The sequence below is a fragment of the Manis pentadactyla genome, chromosome X, assembly GCF_030020395.1.
Source record: "Manis pentadactyla isolate mManPen7 chromosome X, mManPen7.hap1, whole genome shotgun sequence".
Classification (NCBI taxonomy): Eukaryota; Metazoa; Chordata; class Mammalia; order Pholidota; family Manidae; genus Manis; species Manis pentadactyla.
In genome coordinates this window covers 105546726-105572657 of record NC_080038.1, presented here as the reverse complement: position 1 = coordinate 105572657, position 25932 = coordinate 105546726, and the positions used below count along the sequence as shown (strand labels likewise).

The 25932-nt window shown below is 44.4% G+C and overlaps 2 protein-coding genes across 16 annotated transcripts in view; one reads left to right on the top strand and one right to left on the bottom strand.

The window, feature by feature from the left end:
• The window catches only part of AMMECR1 (AMMECR nuclear protein 1), a 132883-nt gene extending 126205 nt beyond the window's left edge, over positions 1-6678 (top strand). The window contains exon 6 of the mRNA XM_036912655.2: positions 2274-6678. Within this exon, the coding sequence (XP_036768550.1) occupies positions 2274-2388 (115 nt within the window). The 3' untranslated portion in view covers positions 2389-6678. The remainder of the gene's footprint in view (positions 1-2273) is intronic.
• The window catches only part of TMEM164 (transmembrane protein 164), a 314697-nt gene that overhangs the window by 91434 nt on the left and 197331 nt on the right, over positions 1-25932 (bottom strand). For 12 of the 15 annotated variants that reach the window (XM_036912672.2, XM_036912666.2, XM_036912659.2 and 9 more), the window contains one exon: positions 21589-25842. The exons of 2 other annotated variants lie outside the window; for them this stretch is intronic. In XM_036912672.2, coding sequence (XP_036768567.1) covers positions 25636-25842 — 207 coding nt within the window. In that variant the 3' untranslated portion in view covers positions 21589-25635. Of the gene's footprint in view, positions 1-21588; positions 25843-25932 lie in introns of those variants that run through there. One more of the 15 variants, XM_036912662.2, reaches the window with a different exon arrangement.

The window sequence follows — 25932 nt, the reverse complement described above, 5'->3', positions numbered from 1 at the left end:
GCAGGGCTGTACTGAGGGTGGATACAATGGAACTCGGCTTAGCAGTTAAGCCTGTGTGATACATGAGCCCATCCTTCCCACCTTTAGCTCTGCGTGATTACTCTGGCTTTATATGAGCAAGCCCTCTGAGCCTTCGGACTATACACTACTGAAGAAAGTTACCTGAATTAGCTAATGGCTAGCTTTTGACATTTTGCAGCAGAACCCCAGGATTCTGATAAGCAGTCCTCAGATTTCAATTTCACTTTAGAATTTTGGCAGTGATAGAAGTCTACCATGAAAGCTTGATGAAAAACACAACTGAGCTAGACCCACAAATGCTAAGCAAATTAATGCACAGGATAAGTGGGATACTTATTGTAAAAGAAAAATATCAAACGTTTTAGTAAAATGGGTTATTGTTTTCATTTATTTCCCTTCCAGAAAACCACAGTGAATGCCTATAGTCCAAAAATGGACTATTCTCTGCTCTGAGAAGTAATAAATTTGAAATGCCTCCATCTCTGCTCTCCTTGAGCTCATAGTCTAGGAGAATAGAGGGGCATGTGCCAAAATAATTATTAATGTAAGGCAGAATGTGATGGATGATGTGAGATCATAAGTAGGGAAAGAGGAATTACAGGAGAGGGTGGGTGGTAACAATTTCAAAGAGGCGGTAGATTTGAGGCTTGGCTTGAATTATGGGTAGAGTATTTGACAGGTGGAGTGTGGGGGAGGAAAGGGATTATCTTAAAGAGAACTTTGTGAATCAAGTCATGTAGGTGGGGAAGTAGGGAGCAAGTTCTGAGGAATGTTCAGTGGTCTGATTTGGCTGGTCCTACAGCACACATACAGAAGGTGGTCATTACAGGAGAATATGTTCCAGAACGTAGGTTGGATCAGATCATGGAGGGTCTTGAGTTTCAGACTAAGACATTTAGACCTGATTCTAGAGACAATTGGTAGCCATTGAAGAGTTTTAAACAGATGGAGTTGGGAGGTGTAAGACTGGAATTGGAAACAGGAAAATTAGTTAGGAGACATTGCTATGATCTAAGAATCTGTGGCAGCAATTCCCAATAGGTGAAATGGGAGCCTCAACAAGAGCTGTGTCAGTGGCATGGGAAGAAAGGAGGGAGCAACTAAGAAAACATTGTGGAAGAAATGAAAGGACTTAGTCATCATTCAGAAGAGGAGCAAGTGAAGGCTCTGATCTAGATAAAAGGGACTAAGGTGACCCCTTCCACCAGGGCAAGCACCACAGGAGAATCACATTCATGCACTGATTCTGGGTTTGAAGTGCTTCCTGAGACACCTGTATAGAACTATCTAGTTGGTCACTGAGAATGTGTGTGTGTAAGGCTCATGGCCGGAGATGGTGATTTGGGATCATCTGTAAAGAGGTCATAGTTGTAACTCTAAGGGTAGGGTTGACTGAAGGGTCACAGACTATAGGGCCAAAAGAACTGAAGGAAAGAATGTAGGAAACTCCGAAAAGGAGGAGTACAGTGAGTAGTCCGAGAGGTAAGGATGGTCTGAGGAAAAGGAAGGACAGGGGGAGTACGGAGTTGTAGAATCCATGGCACAAGAGAGCTTCAAAAAGGGAGAGGTGAGAGGTCATAGTGCAGAGGTCAAGCAGATCTGGGGTGGTCCCTTCTGACAGAGCAGTTGCCATGGGAGAGTGGTAACAGAAGCCAAGGAGCACTGGGCTGATTAGTGTGAGATGAGCGACTTACCATAGAAAATACACGGTACTCTCTGCAGAAGAGTGGCAATGAAAAGCAAGCTAGTGAGGGGGAAAAACACTGTTTGGGAATACCAGGATTAAGAAAAGTGTTTTGTTGTTAACTGTTTTTACTTAATGGCAAGACCTGAGTAGATGGCGTGAACAGAGGGACAGGAATGGTGAAAAGAGAGGGCCATAGAAGGTCCCAGAAAGAAATGTAGTTAAATGAATGAGATCTGTACATGACAGTCATAGGTTGGCTATTCCTCTGTTCCTTCCTGTTAGCAAACCAGAGCTGAGGGGGCAATACAATTTCTAGAACAATTTGAACAAGGAACAGTAGAGTAGAAAGAGCCCTGGACTCAGACTCTGCTCAGACTCTGGATTCCTGGGTTCTCATCTCAACTTGGCCACTTATTAGCTGTGTGATATGGAGCAAGTCACCACTTTTCTCTGGGCCTGTTTTTCCTGATCTATAAAATTATTTTGAAGGTCCCTCCTAGCTCTGGAACTGGCATGTCATCTGTTTCTTGATGTTAATTTTCTCTCTTCCCTGACTTTCTTTCAGGTACCGTAGTGAGAAGATGACCGTGAGCTACGCTGAATACCTTGCTCATCGCCAGCATCATCATTTCCAAAATGGCATTGGGCATCCCCTCCCGCCACACAACCATTATTCCTGACACTGAGCCGTGCAGCCAGTCACTGGGCGTCTCTGCAGACCTCTTCCCGGGAGACCCTACCCCTTCTTGGTCTAGCTATCTCTTTTACTGTACCATTTTATGATGATAGTTTCCGTTGCCATGGTGAAGCTTCGATATCATCAATTGAGATCATCATGGTAACGGGCAGAATAATGGCATTTGTTCAGAAGATCCTGTTTTATTATTTTAGATCACTGACTTTTTTTTTTTGCAGCATAAATAACTTGTGGGACTTTCTTTCCTTACACTGTTACGTAGAAGCTTGCAATGCTATCTCATTCAGGTTTCTGATTTTCTGTCCTTCTTACCTTCTTTTCTGTTTTCTTTCCTTCTTTTGTCTCTTCCTTCCTTCCTTCTTTCAACTGTGGATGGAAGAAATTGTGCAGTTTCTAAGGATTTTATTTAGGTTTTTCTTTAGTTTCAGTAAGATAGGTAATTTTTGATAGCTGAGTTTGGGAATAATTCATATCAAATTCAGGTATTTGTATATTACTCTTGACTTGTCAAAAATTCATTTTGTATTTGAGAACTGAGTATGTGGATCTTCAGTCCTTAAGTCTGTGTTTTTCCCATGGTTAAAATATATGAACTTTAGTTCTAGTATAGAACATTTGAAGGTCCATGATAGGGCTTGTCACAGAGACGGAAACCATCTATGCCTATTGTGCTGGTGATCATAAGAAATGCTGCCTCATCACTGTATATATAGAACCAACTTACAAACTAACACACTGTTTTAAGAAAGTACAAGCTACCTTTCAGATATGCTACAGAAATCATTATGAAGAGTAGCAAGTATCAGGAAGAGAGCAGAGACAGAATTTAGTGCCTTTGAGAAGAATAAGTTAAGTGGAATAAAGAGAGGTTAGAAAAAAGGCAACTTAGAGAAATATTCTTGTAAAAATTTATTGTTTCTATATGTGAAACAACAGATTAGACAAATTCCTTACTCTTAAGTATTTTTTTAAGCTGAAAAATTTATTTTGAGCAAATAACCAAAAGAGACATTTGCCTATTATATGTTAATTTAAATTAGTTAGCTTTAGGTTTCAATAAGTCATGATCGGCCAGAGGCAATTTTTGCTACCACTTAATAAAATGGTAAAGATAGTCTAGGGAAACAAAAGTTCATATATGCCATGATTTCAGATATGTTTGTAATGGGGACAATACTGGAGTTTTAGAAATACTATAAATAGCTTGAATCTCTTTCTGCACTACATACTTTTGATAGAAACACATTTACTATGTTGATAAGATGTTATCTTACTTGGAGTAAAAATAGAGTTGGCATTTAGATATGATATAGTTGTTAGAGTCCAGCTCATTTTCAGGGCTAGGCTTCCCATGGTGCATACAAGGAGAACCTCCTCATGTCATAGGAGGTCCATATGTATAAACCCAGGGAAATGACAGATGATTCTGGAGAAAGATTACCTTCATTTTATAGTAGTAAATATGTGTGTGTGTGTGTGTAATTTTTTTCCACCAATATTTCAAATGATTAATTATAAATATGGTGCAGAATATATAGTCTAAAACTATGAGCTGTCACTATCAAAATGGCATAGCTTATACATATAGTTGCTATGACAAGTGACAGACAGACTGCTAGTTCACAATATGAAATCCTTTTTTATTTGTGAGATAACTGGTCAAATTCTTTGTGCTTGCCATCATGGTAAACCAAACTGCTTTAGTTTTTGATGAGAGTTCTTAGAAGTTTGTTGGTATTCCTTCATCCACAGCATTCATTGTTGAAATAACCACTTTCAGTTGTGATGCCTTAACTAAGAAGCCAATTGTTAGCTTGAAATGCAGTCTTGGTAGCCAGTTCCATTGAACCTTGAGGTTAGTCACAGAAAGCTAACTATTGGCCTGTAGAAAGGGATTTTGAGTCCTTTCGTTTCTACCTGGGAGCATTTTGGAGCAGATGAGTCTTTCAGTATGAAAAAAAGAGTGGCTACCTGATAGAAACTTTTTCTTGCCCTTATAGGGAAACTGAGCACAAGCTGAATGATATTGTCTGCTGCCGGAAAAAAAAAAAAAAGACATAATACAAGCAAACTGAAGAGAGACAAAATAGACCAATACTGATCCATCTTATACATCATCTCATCAGTTCAACAGGCTCCTCGTCCTGGATGAGCTCATGGTCAGAAGTTTTTTCAAAGAAAAGATCCATTACATATATGTATGTATGTATGTATACATATACTTAAACATACATGCATACATACATATGTGTCTGTTTATGTATTTTACGGTGCTAATCAAGCCTGAGCAGGTCACGTGACTGGTCATGTGGACTCTAAAATCATATCAGATTTTTTTAAAATTCTTGATATATGCAGATGTTATACAGATTTTCTTACCAGTGTAATAATATTATACTGAAGAAACAACCATCCTGCAGGCTTCAGAGGATGAGGTCAGCAATATTTCCCACCATGGCTTTGGGGAAAAGGATAGTTTTGTCTACTTTTGTATTCAAATTAATATACAGTGCATTTTTGTCTCTAAGTAGCTTTCGACTAAAAGATTTTGTAGTGCAAAGGGTGTTATACCAACTGTAATGGTGTGCTTCAAACAAATGCTAGACCCTTTCACCTTTGTTGTATATTACAAAGCTGTTATGTTAAATGTGTGGTTTGAATTAGCTTTGAACATGTTGAAATAAGTAGCATGTTTTTCACTCAGACGAAGATTCTCAATGCACAAGTTGTGTTCTAGCCAGTTGTGGTTTATTTGTTCAGAAACACAAATGAATTGCACTCTTATCACCAGAATATTGTATAAGTTCAGTGATCGTTAAACAGCTCAGAAGTAATACTTGAACTTCATTTGAGTAGCACAAAGTTTACATAGCCCCCCTTTTAAATAAGTTCCATTTATTTTCCGTTTTCAAATGCAACTGGGTATTTTTCCTCTTGGAAAATAGTACGTATTTCATTTTGGTATGTAGCAAAAGGCTTCCATTTCTGGAAGGGTTTTCTTGTTCTTAAACAAGGTCAGCCAGGTACCAGATTCTAAAGAACAATTGCCTGTCCCCTCCCCCTCAATAAGTGGCCTTCCGACTGCGCGAGAATGCTTCCTACCCGCTCCAGTCTCCCCTACCATGAGAGGTCGGTGTAACTGATGGAGGAAGTGCAAGGCTTGCTCTTCACCGCCCCCACCCCTCCCACCGCACCTGCACCACTTCAAGCAGTTGTTAAGATTTTCAGTCAAGGATATACAGTCCCAATGCCCAGCACACCGGAAGTTTGTATACTGGCCTCTTTTCATGTCTTCAAATGTGCATGAAATTTGAAACTGTCATCTGGAATAGGTTCCATCTCTTATGTGTGTTAGATCAAACCAAAGAAGCCCCCAGCCATGCCCAAATGCTGCTCCAAAAGCCTGCCTTCCAGTCCTTACAAAAACCTTGCAGGATTAAATGTGTTTAACTTTTTTATTTTTGTACAGTTTCTAAGTGATTTTTGCTAGTGATGTTAAACTGAATTATGTTTATTTGAGGGGTGTGTGTACCTCCTCCATTTAAATAAACTGGTGAGTTTTATTTTTTAGAAGTGGAAACCCGTTGTGTGCCTCTCGATTTAAGGGTTTCTGATTATATTATCCTTAAGACCAGCATTGATCCTTTATATACAAAGATATGTTTTCCTTGTTTTTTATTACTGTTTCAGAAGAAAATAAACCTTTTATTTTGCTCTGGACCCAGTAACTGCGCTGGTACATAGACGCACTGAGAAAACAAACTTTTGTAACCACCTCTGACTGTTTTTGTATATCAAAGTTGATTACTTTTGAAATATTTGGATCTAGTTTCTAAGTTATTTTAGTGTTTTGTATGTTCCCTGAAATTACTTTGCATCGGTCACCAGCATAATGAGTCCTTGGTGATGCAATGATGAGATTTATAATAAACAAAAGCTACCTGGAGTAGCTCTTGTTTTCTTTCTTAGTAACCTGTTTTTGATTCCAGTAAGACATTATAGATTACCTGAAACCCCTTCAAGTATAACTAGATCCTCCTTCCTTCTTATTCACTTAAATAAGCAACTATTTAATTGCTTAATAGTTTGAAGAAACTATTGGAAGTGGGCATTTTTATTATGACGTGTATGGCTTCAAAATATTAAAAATGAGCAAAAAGAAAAATGAGAAGGTTTATGTGGGTCTGTAAGGTATGGCTATGGAAAGTTATGTAGTAGTTTTGACACTATTGTACCTTTAAAATCATTTACCCAATAAAATGTTAAAAACTGAGTTACCATTTGTTGTTTCTTTACCCTGCCTCATCATAGGATCTTGGTCTCGGGGCACTTCTTACTGAAACACTTAACAGTTAAAGACGTGGAAATAACATACTTAGGAACTGATGTTGATTTCAAACTAGCACTCATGAACCCTTACCTGCCTGCAGCTGCTCCCTGCCCTGGGGTTTGCCTTGGTCATGCTTTTGCCTAGCCCTGGATCCTGGCTTGGTGAAGCGGTCCAGCCCTTGTTGGACAATTTGTCTGGCTGGAGATCTGAGGCAAGCATCAGGCTTGAATGCTGGTGGTAGCTTAGCTATGCTTAAGCCTGCTCCAGATTTCTTCCAAATCAGTCAGTGTCATTGGGTGTTTCCCCTTTGTGAGCTGGCACAGGGCGTAGCAGTGCTGTCCAGTGAAACCATCTGAAGAGGTGGGAACCCTTTCTTCTGCCATTAGCGCTTTGCCATTTTCTCCAATACAGGACAGAATCTGAAGGTGCCTGAGATGTAGCCACTTGGAGCATGGACACATACACATGCACACACACACTCATACACGTGCACACACACACACACACACACACACTTATTGCCAGTTAGTTTTCCAGTTCCAGAGTGGTATGAAGTGACCTGTGCTCCCAGCTTGAACTTGGGGAAAATGTCTGAGTATAGGGGCAGGGCAACTGGTGCTACTGACTTCATGGGCCAGCTAAGAGCCTGCATCAGGAAAAGAATCTCTCGGTGTGCCACCTCAGTCAGCTGGTACTCCATCTCCTTCTCTATGTTAAGGCTACCAAGGATATTGTTGAAATACCTCTGGATTTTTCTAATCATTTGCTGTCTCGGTTTCATCATGCATATTTCAGGATTAATTGTTAGTGAATATATGCAGAGTAATTTTCTGTTACATTGCCCCAAAGCCCTGCTACCCATGTGAATTTGATAACACGTGCTTATGTCAATCACAGTGGCTAAAAACAGCCATCTCAGATCCTAGAGGACTACGGCGGTTTTGAATAGTGCTCCATTAAGGCAGCCATCTGCTCAAGGTTTACCCAGTTTCGTCATTCATGTTTAATGATACATAGGATTTTTTAATGATTTAGACAATAGGTTCAGGTAGAATGAAGTAATTTATTGAGCCCACAGCACTCATTTTTATATCATTAGTGGTTAACTCAATGGTCTGGACAGTTTCAACTTTGGTCATCACACTCCACCTACCTAAAATCTTCACAGAGTTTCAGCATGTCCTCTTTAGGTTTCATGCCGCACTTGGGCACCTTTTCAGTAGCTCTAGGGCTTCAGAGGGAAAGCATGATTGTGTGGGCTGAGGCAGCTCTTCTCTGTCAATGGAAAATACTATCATGTCCAAGGGGTCCCATCAGAGAGAGTGGGGGGAGCTCTGCTACGGGGAAATCACACCTGGATTCAGAGCTGCCAGTCGGGAGAGCCACAGAATGGCTGTCCACCCATTCAGAGAATGGCTTCTCCTGCTTTCTGCAGTTCTGACCACATGAGCCAAGACAAGTGCAGGTCTGGGCTAAGCTCTGATGGCTTCCCATCTATTCGCCCAGGCTTTTCCCTGGCAGGCTTTCCCCCTAGCTGATGGGAGGAGGCAACTGAGGCAGGCCCTGGATATACTGCTTTGCAGACTATATTATATGGCCTTCCTTGATCCTGTGGCCCAGGGTTCAGTCTTCTATTCTAAACCCTGAGTCTAGTAAGGTAAGATTTCTTGCCTTTCAGGAATCAGAGGAAATTATCTTAGGTCCTAAAAACTGTTTTGAGGCTAGATGACCTCTTCATACTAAGAATCTGTTTACAACAGTGTTGAAAAGGGACCCCTTATATGTTACGTTCAGCGTGTATTGACTGTGTATCTCAAGTTCTTTAAATGGACCACCCCAGAGGGCTAGTGGAGGGCGTGCACTTTATGAAAACAAACAGTGACCTGCACTTGCAGATTTCCATCATGACAGATGATCACATTAGTTCGGCAGAGGTTAGATGTAGGATACACTGCAGCATGTGCTGGGTGGTGGTGGCATTATGCGCCTCTGTGCCCACCAACTGCCTTGGCATCCTTGAGCTCAAGCTCCCATTCTAAAAGGATGCAGCCAAGTCACAAGGGGCTGGTAATTTATTTAGCCTTTAGTCTCCCTTCACGGTGGAAGAATCTCTCTGCTTTTTAATCAGAACCTTAGCTGGCATCTCATTATGTTAAAATATGAGCTTAAAAGCAGTATTTCATTGTTACGAAGTACGAATGTATACCAGTTACTTATAAAGTTAATGAGAACAACAAGGCTGTTTTGTTGACTATAAAATCTGTAACTGAGGTGATAGATGACAGCTGTAGTTATAGTCTCAGCACTTCATTTATTTCTGTATTCTGTTTTAGCTGTACAACAGTAAAAGGTCCTCATCTGCACAGAGAAGAGGTGGTATCTCACTTGTATAGTTTTATGAAAGTGAGTACCTATAGGCCAAAATTTTAAGATCTCAGGGCAGTCACAACCTTCTGAACCAGGCCAAACGAGGTTTACAGGAAGTTCTGGCAGAAGAAGCATTAACCCTGAAGTTTGAACAGAAACAAGTCAACCTGATGGCTCCTGCTAACCCGCTGGTGGTCTGCAGTTGCTCTTCTGAATGTAATACACTGGGTGTTGTTTGTTAGGTATTTTTTTTGGTTTTTATTATAGTTTTTAAATATTATACATTTAAACATGTACACATTTTCTGAAGCAAATGTTTACAGAAACTTGGATCGGTTTCAACAGAACGTCCAGGGCCCACGGGACAATCTGAAAACCACTGCTGGAGCTCCAGTATGCCCGGTTATTTTGAGAGCCTTTGACAAGCCGTCATTTCACCTCCTTTTCCATTTTGGCCTTTTCTTCCCAAATGTCAGGCTCAACGTGATCCATCAATATTGACTGAGTGCCTGTTCCGCCAGAGGCACCACACCCTGCTTGGTTTCAGAACGAAGACAGTATAGTTTTGTAAGAAATTAACAGTCCACTCTGAGCTAACAGTTGTGAGGGGCAAGCAAGTTTGGTACTAGTTGGGAAAAGTTCAGACGGGAGCCCAGGCAACATCAGGCTGCCTTTATTGGGCTGCCCTAAGTGGCTTCCACCTCCGAGTGGCATTTGAGCAGAGCAGTAGCTGTCCCCACTCACAAACGGCATGTCTCTGGCCCTCCAACATGTCAGCAGCAGAAAGTACCCCATACTGGGCATGCTCATGATTTGTTGAGTGGAAGAGTAGATTGTTTCTGTTCCTATACCACAGTTGTCTCACTCCCTGGCTGGAAGGAGCAATGCAGCTGGAAGAGAAACTTCATGAGTGTCTAGGAAATAGGTTTATGTATAGACAGAATGGCATTTGGTGGCTGTCAAGTTTTGTTTCTTACTGTGAAGCTGCTCTCTAAAAGGCATCATACCCTTCCCATGACCAGGAGAGACAGAACATTGCAGACAGAGACTAGGCCCTGTGCACTAAGAGGCTGAAGGAGCAGAATAAAGTTTATAGTATGCCGACTGGCTGAAAAATTACCCCACAGGGAAAAAAATCCATTCATGTGGCAGGAGGAGAGACAGGATAGTAGGGGTAACCCACCCAGAGAGGAAAATCTGAGTAAGTTTCTGAATCACCTGCTACGTAGTAAAGGCAGGAAGGCAGGATTAAATTTGGATATTGTAAAACAGGAAACACAACTGGTACACAATAGAAGGTTTAAATCATATTTTAACTGACAGGAAGCTGCTGAGAGTTGCAGCCATTGCCCAAATGAGGCAGATGTGAAGCTAAGAGTTGCTATAGCCAGTTTTCATCAAACTAGCATTTCCACCCAAATGGTATTCTGGAACGACCCAAGTGAATACGTGTGTATCAGCACAGGAGATAGGGGATGGCCAGATAGCTGGGCAGTGCAATCATGCACCCCTCTCCCACATATCCTGGCAGAGTAGAAAGGGTGTCGTGGACTGCACAAAGTACGAAACCCCCATCTTTTTTGAAGGACAGTACAAGTGTGAGTAATCCAAACATTTCCCTAAACTTTCTCTACTTCAAACGCTCAAATGAATTCCAGGAACTCTGCATGGAGACATTGCCACCCCACTGGCATAGGCCTCGGCAATAGCCCTTTTCCCAGAATTGTGCTCAGGGGACAGTGGTGGGTGGCCATAGTGACCTGTGTACATGAAGCTATGCCCCTTGGTGACTTGGTTCTTGGTTATCTTGCCTAGCATATGTGGTCCCTGGTACGCAATGATGGGGTTTAAAATGGAAACATGGAGTTCATCTGGTTGTTCAAATAGGATATGATTGCTCCTGGGGTGTAAATGGGCCTAATCAACCCCTTCCTCCCTCATTTGGGTTTGTACCACTCCACAAGAATCTGTAGCCTTGGAGATGGTCAAACATAAATTGCTCATAGTTAGCTCTGCACTGGGTAAGCACAGGCAACACACTTTGTTCTGGGGAAGGTTACACAGGGAGTCCTGCCAGCAGGATCACCGGGCACTTAAGAGTTAAAAAGAAACTCCATTCTTTTCACCTCCTGGATATTTTCTTTCATTGAGCTGAAATTCACATAACATACAACTATCCACTTTAAAGTGCACAATTCAGGGTTATTTAGTGTATTCACAATGTCTTACAACCACTGGCTTGCTCTAGTCTTAAAATTTTTTCATCTTTCCATAAAAACACCCCAGCCCCCACTCTCTACCCCCACCCTCACCACCTATCCCCTGAGTAACCTCTAATCTTCTTTCTGTCTCTCTGAATTTGTGTATTCTGGGTATGTCATACACATGGAGTCATACAATGTGTGACCTTTTGTCGCTGGCTTCTTTCACTTAGCATGATGTTTTCAAAGTTTAGTACTTTGTTCCTTTTTATGGCTGAATAATATTCAGTCGCATGTATATACCACCATTTGTTTACCCTCTCACCCACTGATGGCATTTGGACTGTTTCAACCACTTGGCTTTTATGAATATACTGCTGTAAACATTCGTGTCTAAGTTTCTGTGTGGACACACGTTTTCATTTCTCTTGGGCATATACTTAGGCATGGAATTTGGGGGTTATACGGTAATTCTAAATTAAACTTTTCGAGGAGCCATCACCGTTTTCCACAGTAGCTGCACCACTTCACCTCACCACCAGTAATGTATGAAGGTTCCAATTTCTCCACAGCCTCAACAATACTGGTTATTATCTGTCTTTTTTATTACAGCCATCCTAATGGATGTGAAGTAGTATCTCACTGTGGTTTTGATTTGCATTTCCTTAACAACCAGGGATGTTGAGCATCTTTTCATATGCTTACTGGTCATTTGTATATTTTTGGAAAAATGTCTATGCAAGTCCTTTCCCCGGTTTTTAATTGGGTTGTCTTTTTTTTGTTGAGTTGTAAGAATTTTTAAAATATTCAGGATATTAAACCTTTGACAGGAAAATGATTTGAAAATATTTTCTCCCATTCTGTAGTTTTCGTTCTTGATAATGTCCTTTATGAACAAAAAGTTTTAGTTCTTGTGAAATCCAATCTATTTATTTTATTCATGTTTTTGTTGCCAAATCTAAGAATCCATTGCCAAGTCCTAGATCATGAAGATTTACCCCTGTGCTTTCTTCTAACAGTTTTCGCCCTTGTGTTTATGTTGTTGATCCATTTTGAGTTACTTTTTGTACATGGTATGTGAGGTAGGGGTCCAACTTCATTCTTTTGAATGTGGTTATCCAGTTGTCCCAATACCTTTTGCTGAAAAGACTATTCTTTCCTTCACTGAATGGTTTTGTCAAAAATCGATCTAAATATCTGGGTTATTTCTGGACTCTATTCCATTACTCTATACATCTATCTTTATGCCAGTATCGTACAGTTTCTACTATTCCAGCTTTGTAGTAAGTTTTGAAATTGGGACGTGTCAGTCCTCTTGTTTTGTTTTCCTTTCTCACTATTGTTTGGGCTATTCAAGGATCCTTGAAATTCCTTATAGGTTTGAGGATTGGCTTTTCCATTTCTGTAAAAAAGGCCATTGCAATTCTGCCTGGGATTGCACTGAATCTGTAGATCACTTTAGGGACTACTGCCGTCTTAGTAATATTAAGTCTTCCAATCCATGAGTATAAGATATCTTTCCATTTATTTGTCTCCGTTATTTCAGAAATATTTTGTAGATTTCAGTGTACAAGACTTTTGCCTCCTTGGTTAAATTTATTCTTAGGTATTTTATTGTTTTGCATGCTATTATAAATGGAGCTGTTTTCTTAATTTCCTTTTCAGATTTCATATAGGAACACAACTGATTTTTGTGTGTTAATCATATATCCTGCAACTTTATTTACTAGCTCTAGTAATTTGTGCCTCTGTGTGTGTATGTGTATTTTCTTTGGAATTTTATATATATAGAATCATATCTGCAAATATAGTTTTACTTCTTCCTTTCAAATTTGGATGCCTTTTACTTTTGTCTCTTGCCTAAGTGCTCTGGCCAATGTTGAATAGCAAAGGTGAAAGTAGGCATCCTTGTCTTGTTTCTGATCTCAGAGGGAAAACTTTTCAATCTTTGCCCACTGAGTATGATGTTAGTTGTGGGTTCTTCATAAATGCCCTTTCTCATGTTAAGGAACTTGCCTTCTATTCCTAGCTTGCGAAGTGTTCTCATCATGAAAGGGTATTGACTTTGGTCAAATGCTTTTTGTCTATCAAAATGACTGTTTTCTCCCCCTTTGTTCTATTAGTGTGCTATAGTGCATTGAGTGATATATGTTCAACCACCCTTGCATTCCTGGAATAAATCCCACTTGGTCTTGGTGTATAATCCTTTGTGCTGTTGGATTTGGTTTGCTGGTGTTTTATTGAGGATTTTGTGTCTATATTTATAAAGGATACTGGTCTGTGGTTTTTTTTTTCTTGTGGTATCTCTGGTTTTGGTATCAGGATAATACTGGTCATGTAGAATATGTTAAGAACTGTTCTTTCCTCTTCTATTTTTTGGAAGTGTTTGCATAAGATTAACATTAAATCTTAAAATATTTGGTAGAATTCACCAATGAAGACTGGACTTTTCTTAGTTGGGAGGTTTTTGATTACTGACTCAGTCTCTTTTGTTGTTATCAGTCTGTTCAGATTTTCTATTTCTTCTTGAGTCAGTTTTGATAATTTGTGTTTCTAGGAATTTGTCCAGTTATACTGGACATATAACTGCACATAGTATTCTATAATCCCCTTAATATTTTTTAAGCGTGGTGGTAACATCTCTGCTTTTATTTCCAATTTTAATTATTTAGTTTTTAAAAAAATTTTTATCTTTTTTCCTTAATGAGTCTACTTATAGATTTGTCAATTTTATTATCTTGTTAAAGAACCAACAAGTGGTTTCACTGATTCTATTTTTTTCCTATTCTCTACTGTATCTCTGCTCTAATCTTTATTATTTCCTTCCTTCTGTTGGCTTTAGGTTTAGTTTGCTCTCCTTTTTCTAGTTCCTCAAGGTATAACTAGGGTGTTGATGTCAGAGCTTCCTTTTTATGTAGGTATTTACAGCTATAAATTTAACTCTGACTACTGCTTTTACTCTAATAAACTTTGGTATATTGTATTTTCATTTTCATCTCGATGCATTTTCAAAGTTCCCTAGTGATTTCTTCTTTAACCCACTGGTTGCTTAAGAGTGTGTTGTTTAATTTCCACATACCTGCAATTTTTTCAGTTTTCTTTGTTGCTGTTTATAGCTTCATTCCATTTGGTCAGAAAAGATACTTTTTATGATCCCAATCTTTTCAAATTTATTGAGAATTATTTTATGGCCTAACATATGGTCTATCTTGGAGACTCTTCCAAGTACTCTTGAGAATGTGTGTTCTGCTCTTGTTGGATGGATTATTCTGTATGTCTTTTAGGTCCAGTTGGCTTACAGTATCGTTCAAGTCTTCTACTCTGTATTGATTTACTGTCTAAGTGGTCTATCCGTTATTATTTAAAGTGGGGCATGGGAGTCTCCACCTATTATTGTAAAACTGTCCATTTCTCTCTTTAATTCTCTTAATGCTTTGTTAGTATCTTTTGGGGCTCTGTTGTTTGGTGTGTATATATTTATAATTACTATACTTTCTTGATGAATTGATCCCCTTATCAATAAAAATGTCCTTCTCTCTCTCTTGTAACAATATTTGATTTAAAATCTATTTTGCCTGGTATTATGCAGCCCTGCTAGCTCTCCTTTGGTTACTATTTGCATTGAGTATCTTTTTCCATTCTTTCACTTTCAACCTATTTGTGTCTTTGGATCTAAACTGAGTCTTTTTTAAGCAGCATATAGTTAAATCATGTTTTTTTAAAATCTATTTTGCCAATATCTGTCTTTCGGTTGATGAGTTTAACCTTACACTTAAAGTGATTACTGATAAAGGATTTTTTTCTGCCATTGTGCAATTTGTTTTCTATATGTCATATCTCTTTTCTTCCTCAGCTCCTCCAATACTGCCTTCATTTGCTGTTTGATGGACTTTTTTTCAAGTGCACCATTTAGATTCCCTCTTCATTTCCTTTTCTGTATCTTTTATTTGTTTCCTTAGTGGTTACCATGGGGATCATAGTTAATATCCTAAATTTGTAACATTCTAGTTTGATCACCTTTTTCTTTTCTATTTTCCTTTTACATAGACTGTAATTTTAGAGCAGCTTTAGGTTCATAGCAAAATTAAGCAGAAATAGAGAGTTCCCATATATACACTGTCCCCCACAGCCTCCCCCCCCACCATCAACATCCTATGCCACAGTGGTACATTTATTACAACTGAAGAACCTACAGTGATACATCATTATCATCTGAAGTCCAGAGTTTACATTAGGGTTCACTCTTTGGGGGGGAAGCGGGGAGGAGTTTACTCATGATGCTGTATATTCTATAGGCTTTGACAAATATATAATGAAATGTATGCACCATTACAGTATCATACAGAGTAGTTTCACTGCCCTAAAAATCCTCTGTGCCTTGCCTATTCATCCGTTCCTCCCCCCAACCCCTGATAACCAGTGATGTTGATCACCCCTTTTCAATAGTTATAATAGCCAACATTTATTGAGTGCTTACTGTGTGGTAAGAACCATGTTATACACTTTCCAACAGCCTTATGACTTTCCCAGTCTACGGAATAGGAATCTAGTTCAAATAAGTTATCAGTTACCCAAGGCCAGATAGCTACAAAGCGGCAGAGCCAGAATTCAAACCAAGTTTGCCGGGCTCCAGAGACTGAGCTTTTTACCATTCACTCTGTCGTCTGGCTGAAGATGGGGATGATGGTGACAATGGTGGTGGCAGTGGTGGTGGTGATGATAGTGGTGATAGCATCTAACAATTATGGAAGCAGTGCTTACAATGTGCAAGGCACTCTGCAAGTGCCCTGTGTGCCTTACCTATTCAATCTTCGCACAGGCTTTATGAAGTAGGTACTATTATTATTATTGCCATTTTATAGATGAGCAGACTGAGGCTCAGATAGGTTAAATAACAAATCTCCCACAATTGCACAGAACGTATTGAATGGAGACTCTGACTAAACACTTCATTTTGACCACCTGTCATCTCCAGCTCTAGAGATGGCAAAGACACAGTTGTCTTTCCCTGACAACTGATGGGTTGGTTTGGTTTTTGAAGTTCAAACTCCAGGGACTTCTACTGGATGTTATTTGACTTTCTTTTACAAGGACCTGTGAGGTCAGACAGCACTGCTCTGTCACAGGCAGGGCAGATTCTGCCTTTGTCTATCCAGCCTTAGTTACTGCCTTTCTTCTCAACAGGAGGACTGCCCGAGGCTTCTGGGTACACAACCAGAGCTCAGAAATAGCCTCTTAATCGGCATCATCAGCTTTGCAGAAGACCACTGCAGGGGGGGCTCAAGTCTTTAACCCAGTTACATGAGGGCATCTGTAATCCAGGCTGATCATGTCTTGCTAAGGGTCAGGGTGGGGAGGCAGGAACAGTTTCCAAAAACTGCTTCCTGTGCCCAAGTATCCCTGGATTTCACTGCAGATACTCCTTCCCCTTCTGGAAGAGCTTGGCCTACAGGCTCCAAGGGCCAAGCTTAATTAGAGTAGCTGCCAGGACTGAGTGAAGGTTGGTGGTAATTTCCAAGTGCAGTGAAATGTCCATGGCTTCAGCTACTCCGGGCCAAGGCTATGCTTTACTTGAAAAGCTTACTGCCTAACCTTTCTTCCACCTTGGAGGAGATGAGGACATCATTGTCTTCCTGTGTGTGGGCCAGGTAGCTGTTCATGTCAACCCAGGGAGGTCAGAACAGGCTGGGCTCCTTCCCCCAGTCCGCTTCCCAGCTCACCTCTAGCAATGACTAGCCCTGGGTGTTCCCCAGGGAAGCAGGCTAGATGTCTGGCCAGACTGTGGTTGGCAAATAAAGAAACCAGAGCTGTTGGAGATGGCTGGCCTGGCTTGTCTGGCTCCCTCCCCAACTCTCTGGCTTCCTCCTTCTCTCCTCCCCTCCTCCCCATCAGTTCGTAGAATGGGCTTCCTTACGCAGGTGCCCTCTGCCTCCTTCCTCTCATGTCCCATAACCATCTGCCTAAAAAGACAGCTCAACAAAGTGGGTCCCCCTCCGGTCAGCAAGCAGAAAGCTTGCCTGGCTTGGGTGGAAGAGAAGAAAGAGAAGATGGAGTGTTAGATGAGGCTATATGCTAAAAGTTTCTTTATAAGTGTTTCTAAAGGGGTTTTCTCTACCAGGAGGGTGACTCTCACTGGGAAGAGGAAGAGGAACCAAAGTTAACAATTATAGCACTTCAGCTGACTCCACGGCCCTCAGACTGTAAGATGCCCACTACTTAGTGTACTGATGAAAAAAGAAAGATAAGCTGCCGATTAAACTATGTCATGCCACTGGCTGTAAGATGCATACCAAATGTGGAGCTGTTATAACAAACAAAAAATACTGTCTTAAGAGTCAGTGAAATGCAGAAAAATTCTTTAAAACTGAGGTATCACTTCCTACATACCCCACAGGGCACATTAAAGCCCAGTGGGTGAGTGCAGTCAAAAGCCCAACTAACCTCTGTGCTCTAAGAATAAGCATAGGAACCACAGTCTGGAAACAGGACCCCTTACATTGGACAGGACATTGCGGTTTACAAAGCCCTCATACCCATTCACCTCACGGGCATCTCACAGCTGCCCTGGACTTCAGGGTATGACTTTGTCAAGGGAACCTGGGACCAAAAGAGGAACAGGGAACTGGGACTGCAGGCCCCACCTGCCAAGTCCTACCACAGCGCTTTTTAAACTACTCAGGACGTCCGCTATCCAGGAAAGAGTGGAGACAGAACTAGCGAGGGTGTAAATAAGTGGCTTTGAAACCCTTTTCCCAATAAAGTTACTTACTCAACATACATATTTGTACTCAACATACAAAACAGAATAAAATGAGTTGTTCTGAGTGAAGCAAGGGGAAAGACCAGAAGCTCACCCACTCTGCCCTGACCCATCCCCCCTCCCGAGGTGGCCCCAAGCCCCTCCCCAGCCTCCCTGAGGCTCTGAGAACAGTCTCTAAACTTCTGAAGTAAGGGGATTTCACCTGTATTGGCAATGTTCTTTTTCTTAAGCTGTATTGAGATATTATTCTTCATACCTTTTGGTATGTCTTAAATATTGAATTTTAAAAAAGGTACTGGTGTAGATGGTCAGGTCAAAGAGATGACTCACAAACTGGATGCTTAAAGTAAGAACAAAACAAAAATTTGCTTTCAATTATGAGCTCTGGTGAGGCCAAGGAATTGAGATTTTTTTTTTAAGCACCCCAAGTGATTCTAACAGGCAGGAAAATTTACAAGCCCCCATATTTGTCAGCTCCAACATTCTGGAAATCTGAGAGTGTGTCTCAGAATGCACAGGAAGTCCCCTCCCTCCTGGAGAGCCCAGGGTCTTTTTCTAAAAATGTAATAGCCAAGAGCTTAGGACTCCTGGGAACCAGACAAGGAGCAGCTGAAGGGGCAGCAAAAGCAGGCAGCGCCCCTGCAGGCCCCTTGGGTGGAGAGGCGGAAGGAGCAGAGACAAGGGATGGCTGGGGGCTGGAGTGGTCGTGACCGCTAGAGGCAGGTTGTCAGAAAGGCCACCAATGCGGCTCAGGTCATGGGCCCTGTCACCTAACAGAGCTTTGTCAAGGAAGCATCTGACCTCCTGGCTAAGACCGGCCTCATGCAGAGGCTACTGGCACACCCAGAGGCAGGAGCTGCACGTAGTTAAGGCAGCCAACTGTGCTGGGCAATGCCCATTAGCAAGAGGAGCAGCCTTCCCTTCTGCCTCCCTGGGAGACACTTAAACCCCCTCACCAAGCAGCTCAGACATCCCACATGTGCAATCTGGATGCTGGGCAAATGCTGACTGGGAGAGGGGCGGATACAGTCAGTAACAGAGAGTCCTTGACTGTGAACTAGGCCAGCCTTGCCTATTGCCAAGGTTAACAAACCACATGTTCTTTGTATAAGCTATTGCATTTGTCAGACTGACGTGTGGCTCTCTGTTCCTCCACTGGCCTTGGCAAACCAAGACGAGGGAAAAATTCATTGGGGCATCAAGTTGTAACCATCCCAAGCTGCTCCCTACCCCTCAGAGGGAGGTGACACATTCCATGGGCTGGTGTGGCTTCTGTCATCCAAACACCAACTGTATGTGCCCCAGCAAATGCAGGCGTGCGGACCTGAGGCCACTGAATAGCTATGAAGACATGGAAAGCAGCTGGATGCCTTGTCCACCCCGACCCAGAGGGATGGGACAGAGCAGTTGACACAGATGCTGGCCATCTCGATTTGCTTCACTCATAACACTGCCTCCTCATTCGGATCCCAACTACACAGGGCCCTGTAGAGAGGCAGGCTTTCCCCAGCACCCCCTCAATGCCCCCCACCCCTCGGCAAGGTGGCCCTAGACTAGAGCTTGAGGTCTCTGAGCAAAGGCTTGAGGCCCCGCACAGGAGAGCTCATGGGACAGGTGCTAGCTTACATGGTCAAGGTTTGTCCCTCATGTGGGTAACAGTGGTGCCTCCCACCATTTTACCGCACTCAGGAACGATCATCATCGTCCACTGAGCACCTTCTGCAGAACAGGCCCTGTGCCAGGGCTGGAGGATGAATCAGACCCCACTCTGCCCTCCAGGAGCTCATGCTCCACAGAGGAGGAGAGCCGCAAGGCGTGACACAACAGGGACACATGGCGGCCCAGGAATGAGTGCCAGGAGCTGGGAAGCCAAGGGGAGAGGTACCCAATATGGCTGGGGAGCTCAGATGAGATGGAGCGCAGGAGCCGACACCTGAGCTGAGGCCACCAGACAAGAAGGGAGACTGCATAGCTGAGGAAACAGCACCAAGGGAAGGCAGAAAAGCGAGAACGGCATGGCATGAAAAGTGGAATACTATCCGGCTGGAGCTGGAGCAAAGGGTCTCTCCCTGCATATGGTTCTTATGGGGCATGCGGGTGAAGAGATGAAGCAGAGGATGTTTTCAGGGCCCCGGGAAGTGATGCAGTCAGATGTACACTTGAAGACGACTGTTGCCCTCAGTAGGGGCTGCAGCCTGGAACAGAGCTAGCAGGCCAGGCAATGCACTAGCCAGGGGAGGCGGCCATGACCTACACTGGTGTGTAGTGTTTCTGAAGGGAAAGAGCAACACATGGGAAGGCCACAGGACCAATTTTCCACCTCCCCCAGCAGCTGCTCTGTCCTTGCCCCCACCAGCTCTCACCCCCACATGGCCCCGGCCCTTCAGCTGCACTCTGAGGGCAGCAGCAGAAAGACGGACTGGACTCCTCCACTTTCTGCAATCATGGGGCTCACCTCCTTCTCTCTTGCCTTCCACATCACTGCCTGGCTCTCCTCCCACTTCTCTCAGGGCTGGAGACCCAGAGCAAGAGTCAGCCCCATAATCCTGGCACCCCAGGCAGGCAGTGGAGTCCGGGCGATGGACTCTAACAGCGCTGGAGTCTAACAGAACTGGCTTCACATCCCCACCCCTCCACTTCTTAGCTCTGAGCCTCCGTTTTCTCAATTTCTGCCTGTCCAATAAGGACAGCAGGAGCAATCAGCTCACTGTGCTTCTGTGGGAACTATGGGAGGTAACGTGTGGAGCGCTGTGGCACTATGCCTGGCACACGCCTGGAGCTACTGTTTTGCAGATGGAGAACCTGAGGTGGAAATGACTTGCCTAAGCTGGGGATTTCATGGCCCAGGACCACAGGGCCCTGCCTCATTAATAGCATGTGTGCCCAACTACTGGCCAACGAGGAGATCCACTGGCACTGGGGCCACTTTGGGTAGCTGTGTCCCTTCCAGAAACAGCTACGCCAGCAAAACACCAAGTGGGGCCCCAGTCCGGTGTGAAGGTGGGCCAGGCTGATCACGGTCTGCTCAGCAGGTAGCCTGGGACAGGCACGTCCGACTGTTCCCAAAGGGCAAGGTCATCTTGTCCACTACTCCCCATGGGGAAGCCTGACCTGTGCAACGGGGAGAGTGGGCCTGAACACATCTGGTCTCAAAGTTGCCTTCTCTATCTCAGTCATCCAGCCTGACCCAGGGCACTGGAGGGCCCAGCAAGCCCAGCAGATGTCCCCAGCAGACATGCCCTGCTAAGTGCATGAGGCCCACTGAGTCACTGGCAGCCCTGGTGGCAGCAGGCAATTGGGGAGGGGTGGTAGTGGTTCCAAGGCACATGTCCAGCCACATGGCTCCCAGGGAAAGGCTGCACTAAGCATGCCAGCTGCCCTTTGGTAGTCCTGCACAATGTGGAGGACCAATGGCCCCCTCTGTCTACTTTTCAAAGCACAGGACCTTCTGAGAGGGTTCTGGAAAGCAAGGCCAAGACTCCTAGGTTCTCATAAATCTTTTAGCAAGAATAAATCAAGAAAACATTTTAACAGCAAGTCCCATGGTGAGGGTTTCTTTTTATTCAGGGATCGTCAACAAAGAAACACCTAAGACTCAAATTCAAAATGCTAAGTATACAAATGAATGACTATTTATTTCCAAACGTGACTGCAGAAACCATTTCAGCACAATCAAAAAGTTTTACAAAACAGAGAAAACACCTTACAAAATGCCCCAAGAGGTGGGCAAACTGGTGAGGGCATAGAATACCCAAAAACTGACTTGGCAAAAATACCTGCCCTGCTGCTGTTTAGGGGGATTATAAAGACTGATCTCTACAGAGAGCCACGGGCATGGGGCGAACAGGGACAGGGAGGGGTCTGCCCAGTGCATAGAAATCCTCCCTCGGGAATGAGGAAGGATAGGGGGAGGAGGTGAAGAGGGACAGAGGCATCTGCCAATTTCCCCGCAGAAATAATTACAGACTAGACTATCTTATTCTCTCTACCACAAGGATACCAATATATAAAGAATCCTTTAAAATGTAATACAAAACTGACACCAAAAGAAGCAAGTTTCCAAAACAGCTTTGTTTGAAATGACTTTTGTTTTTGTGCCACAGGAGCAAACCAGTGTATAAAAATGTCACACATGAGAGCAACAACAAGCGACTAGTTTTCCTGAGCACACATTGGCTCACTCTATATACAGAAAAGGAAGGCTCACTCCCCCACATGGACTCTCTCCCCTCCAAGAGGGCAGAGCAGAGCGGAGCAGGGTGCCCAGCGGGGAGGCCGCCCTCACCTGGGACCTTGCCCAGGGGCATGCAGGGGCCTGAGGAGCACCCTCCCTTGTGCCTGCTCCCGATTTCCCCAAACCAGCACCGGCCTCTTGTCCTACCGTGCCACGCGCAACCCTTCAGTTCTCCTCCCCCACTTCCCCTTCAGTCTTCCAAACAGGAAGGATGACTCCAGAAATCCCGGGCAGGGGGAGGGCCTTCTGCCACCCAGCCACCTAGCTCACTCCCAGGGCACACAGAGGCCTGCTGGCAACCAAACACTGCATCTCCAATGAGAGCAGGTGGCCATCCCCCTACAGAGGCTGCAGCAGGAAGCGATGCTCCAACTGCCAGGCTTGAGGGACCAGGTGGTGAAAGCGTGCCGGTGCCTCCCTCAGCGCAACCACGCTACACACAGCTTCTGTGAGTGCTGAAAAGTCCAAGGAGAAAGGGAGAATGTCGACTTGGCGAGACTGAGTCCATGGCTTCCTAGCAAGCAGACAGAGGAACCCACCGCTGGGCCTCTGGGAAGGTGGGCCTGATCATCTTTGGTGTGCAGAACCAAACTCCTGGGAAAGGCATGCGGCTGCAAGCAGCTGCGACTGTCTCTCTCTCCTGATGCCCCGAGCTGGCCAGCTCAACAAACTGTTCTCACTGGCCCAGATCCTTGGCCAGTGCTGTCTGGGGGTTTGAGGAGAAACCATCCACTTCTACAAACACTCTCTCAGACACACACTGAGCTCCCACACGCTGGCAAATGGTGTATGGAAACTTGGCCAGTGTGGTGGGGGAACCTCCTTGGCACTGACAGGAAAGCCCTGGGGAGGAGTGGGAAGCCCGGGCCCACTGGCACAGGGACCTCCCTTCAAGGCGGGCTGCCACGGGTCTGGCCAAGCTACCTCTCTACGGGCCTGGCCTAGGCTGAGATCAGTTTGGATGCCTGCCACTCCCCAACCTCAAATACAGTTCATGCCTCCCTGTGGTGCCTGTGGACTTGGTTCACTATGTTCCTTCTCCCTCCACGTTTCTGAGCCAGTCTGCATCTCCCCTTCCCCTGACAGGTGTGTCTGTCTCCAGCGGGGTCATGAATGGCAAGTGGCTTTCATTTTCTTCTTTCCTTCCAAGCAGTAGAATGTGCTGCCCAGAATGGGGCACCAAGCTGTAGCCTGGGCAAAGGCAAGCTTTTAGAGGCATGCCAGTGTGGGGAAAGCTCGGGCTGCCTGGCAACCTGTGCCATGTCACAGAGACAAAGAGAAGGAACAGTGCAGCTGTGAGGTCATGGTGGCATTCCGAAGCTGAGCGCCTACCTGCCTGGCTGCTGGACCCCAGCTGAGGGGCTCACCGTGTACCTGCCTGCAGAGCCTCTGTATTTGGTAGGGGGCAGAACAGGCCCCTGGGGGCTCTTCCCATCATTTCTTTTTGTAGAGAGACAAAGGGGCACTGAGGCCTTGCACATTTCCTCATCATTCCTACACACAGCAGTTTGATGGCAGGCAGGGTGAATCCAGCCATTCAAGAGGTGCCTCTTCTAGGCAGGCAACCCGAGGGTGAGAGGCACTAAGAAAAATGTGGCCAAGTCCACGAAGATGGCAGAAATGAAGATCACCCACCATGAGGAGCTCCTGGGATGTAAAAGGACTCGATGTTCTCCCTCCCATTCTCCCACACCCTGGGGATTTGATCACCTACTTGCCAGCAGGCCTCTGCAAAAGGGTGGTCCCTTGTTCAGAGAGCCTCTCTCTCACTCTGCTCTCTCCTGTAGGTCCATCTGATAAAATCACGACCACTGAGTCCCTGGCACAATCTAGGTCTAATACAGTAACAGCTCCAACACTGGAACCAGCCCAGGGGAACCTGCCTGCCTAGGGAGGGAGACGGAGGGGAAGCCTGTCAGAGGAAGTTGCTGAATCCCCCTTTCTGTTCTTAGTAAGGGCCAAAAAGGAGTCAGCGAAGGCCCAGCGATCACCTCCCTTCTTGAGGTCATGCACAACCATGCTCAAGTCTTTCAACAAAAGGTCTTCCTTTCAGAGTACTTGAACTCCCATCCATGGGGACCTAATTCCTTGGTACCTCCCTTTCAACCCAGACTTGGGGAGTGTGTGATGGCCCTCAGGTGATACAACTCAACACTGAGTCTGGCTACAGTGACGGCCACCAGGCCCTAGGGAAACACCACGAGCAGATCTGTATCTCCCCACACTCAGAACGCTGACATAAACTGTAATACCATGAAGCAGATCAACAGGAGCACCACCAGGCCCTGATGCACAATTCTCCAGACTCAAGCATCACAGAACAATCGAACAAATCAAAACCAAAAAGCAAAAAACGCAATTCTAGCTCATCCTTCTCTGAAGCTGCCTTTAAAAAAGAAAGAGAGAGAGAGCTTTTAGGGGGTGCTTACAATGGCATCTGTTATCAACAGTGAACTAAAATGAAGCATACGATTCAAATCATAGTTATCTCAAGTTACCAGTTCTGTTGATTAATTTCTAGGCTCACTTCTGGTTGGGATATGGGTCAGTTTTCAGCTCTCAGAGGCAGAATTTACCCAGGGTCCCACCTGGTATTAGCTGTGGATATTTAACCTGGTTCACTTTGGACTTGCCACAGCAACAGCTCTCCACCCCCTTCAGTGGGATTTAGCCATTGGGCTGGGGAGTGCCCCCACCTCCCACTGCAGGCAGCATCCTGGAGGAGGCGGCATCCTGGAGGGGTGGCTGGCTGGCTGCTTGCTTTGAGTCATGGGACACCAGTGGGAAGAATCTGGCTGTTTCTATTTTGGCCGTGAGCTGGGAAATCCTTTGGCTCTCGGCTTGCCACTGGTATAGAAACAAGGCCTTAGTCCCCTTACGGTGGGGGCTGCACTGGAAACAAAAGGGGACCCCAGCATAAGCCTGGAGGTACCTGGCAGTGGAGAAATGAAACACATCCAATCACGATGGCCAAACAACTACTGCTTGTTGTTCCCGCTCCTCAACCAGCTGTTGTAAAAGCACCAACAAGTGGAGTGAAAGCCACTGACTACTGTCTCCCCACATAAGGCCACTAGGAGCAGGGAGAGAGAGCCAGAAGGGAGGAGGAAGACGCCCACCCTCAGCGCACCACCCCAGGCTCCAGGAGATGTCCTGGGGGGAAGAGCTGGGGAAGGAAGAGCGGTGGAAGACAGGGAGAGAGGGAAAAAAGGAATACACCAAATTCCTACTGCCATCTCCCATGATTTCAGCAGGAACTGGGTGTTCTCCAAGTCAAGTCAGGACTTGTTTCCTCAGGGAGGAAAAAAAAAGAAAAGGAAAAAAAAAATCAAGCACCTTCAGTCTATTTTCTTGGCTGGAAGCCGGAGCAAATCCAGCAGATATTTACACAAAGGCCCAGCCATGTATGAGAACAGGATGACCAGCTTCCCGTGGGTCATGGTCATGAGAGTCTGGTGTCCCGAGGCCCAGATGCGGTACCAGGGGCCGTAGAATGGGTCTGAGATGGCCGGACACAGCATGTTGTTCAAATTCACTTCGGTGACCTGCAGGGACAAGGGAGGTAGAGTGAGCGTTCACCATCCTTAGGCTTTCTCTGGCTTCTGCCAGTTCAGCCATCTCTATCTAATGGGAGA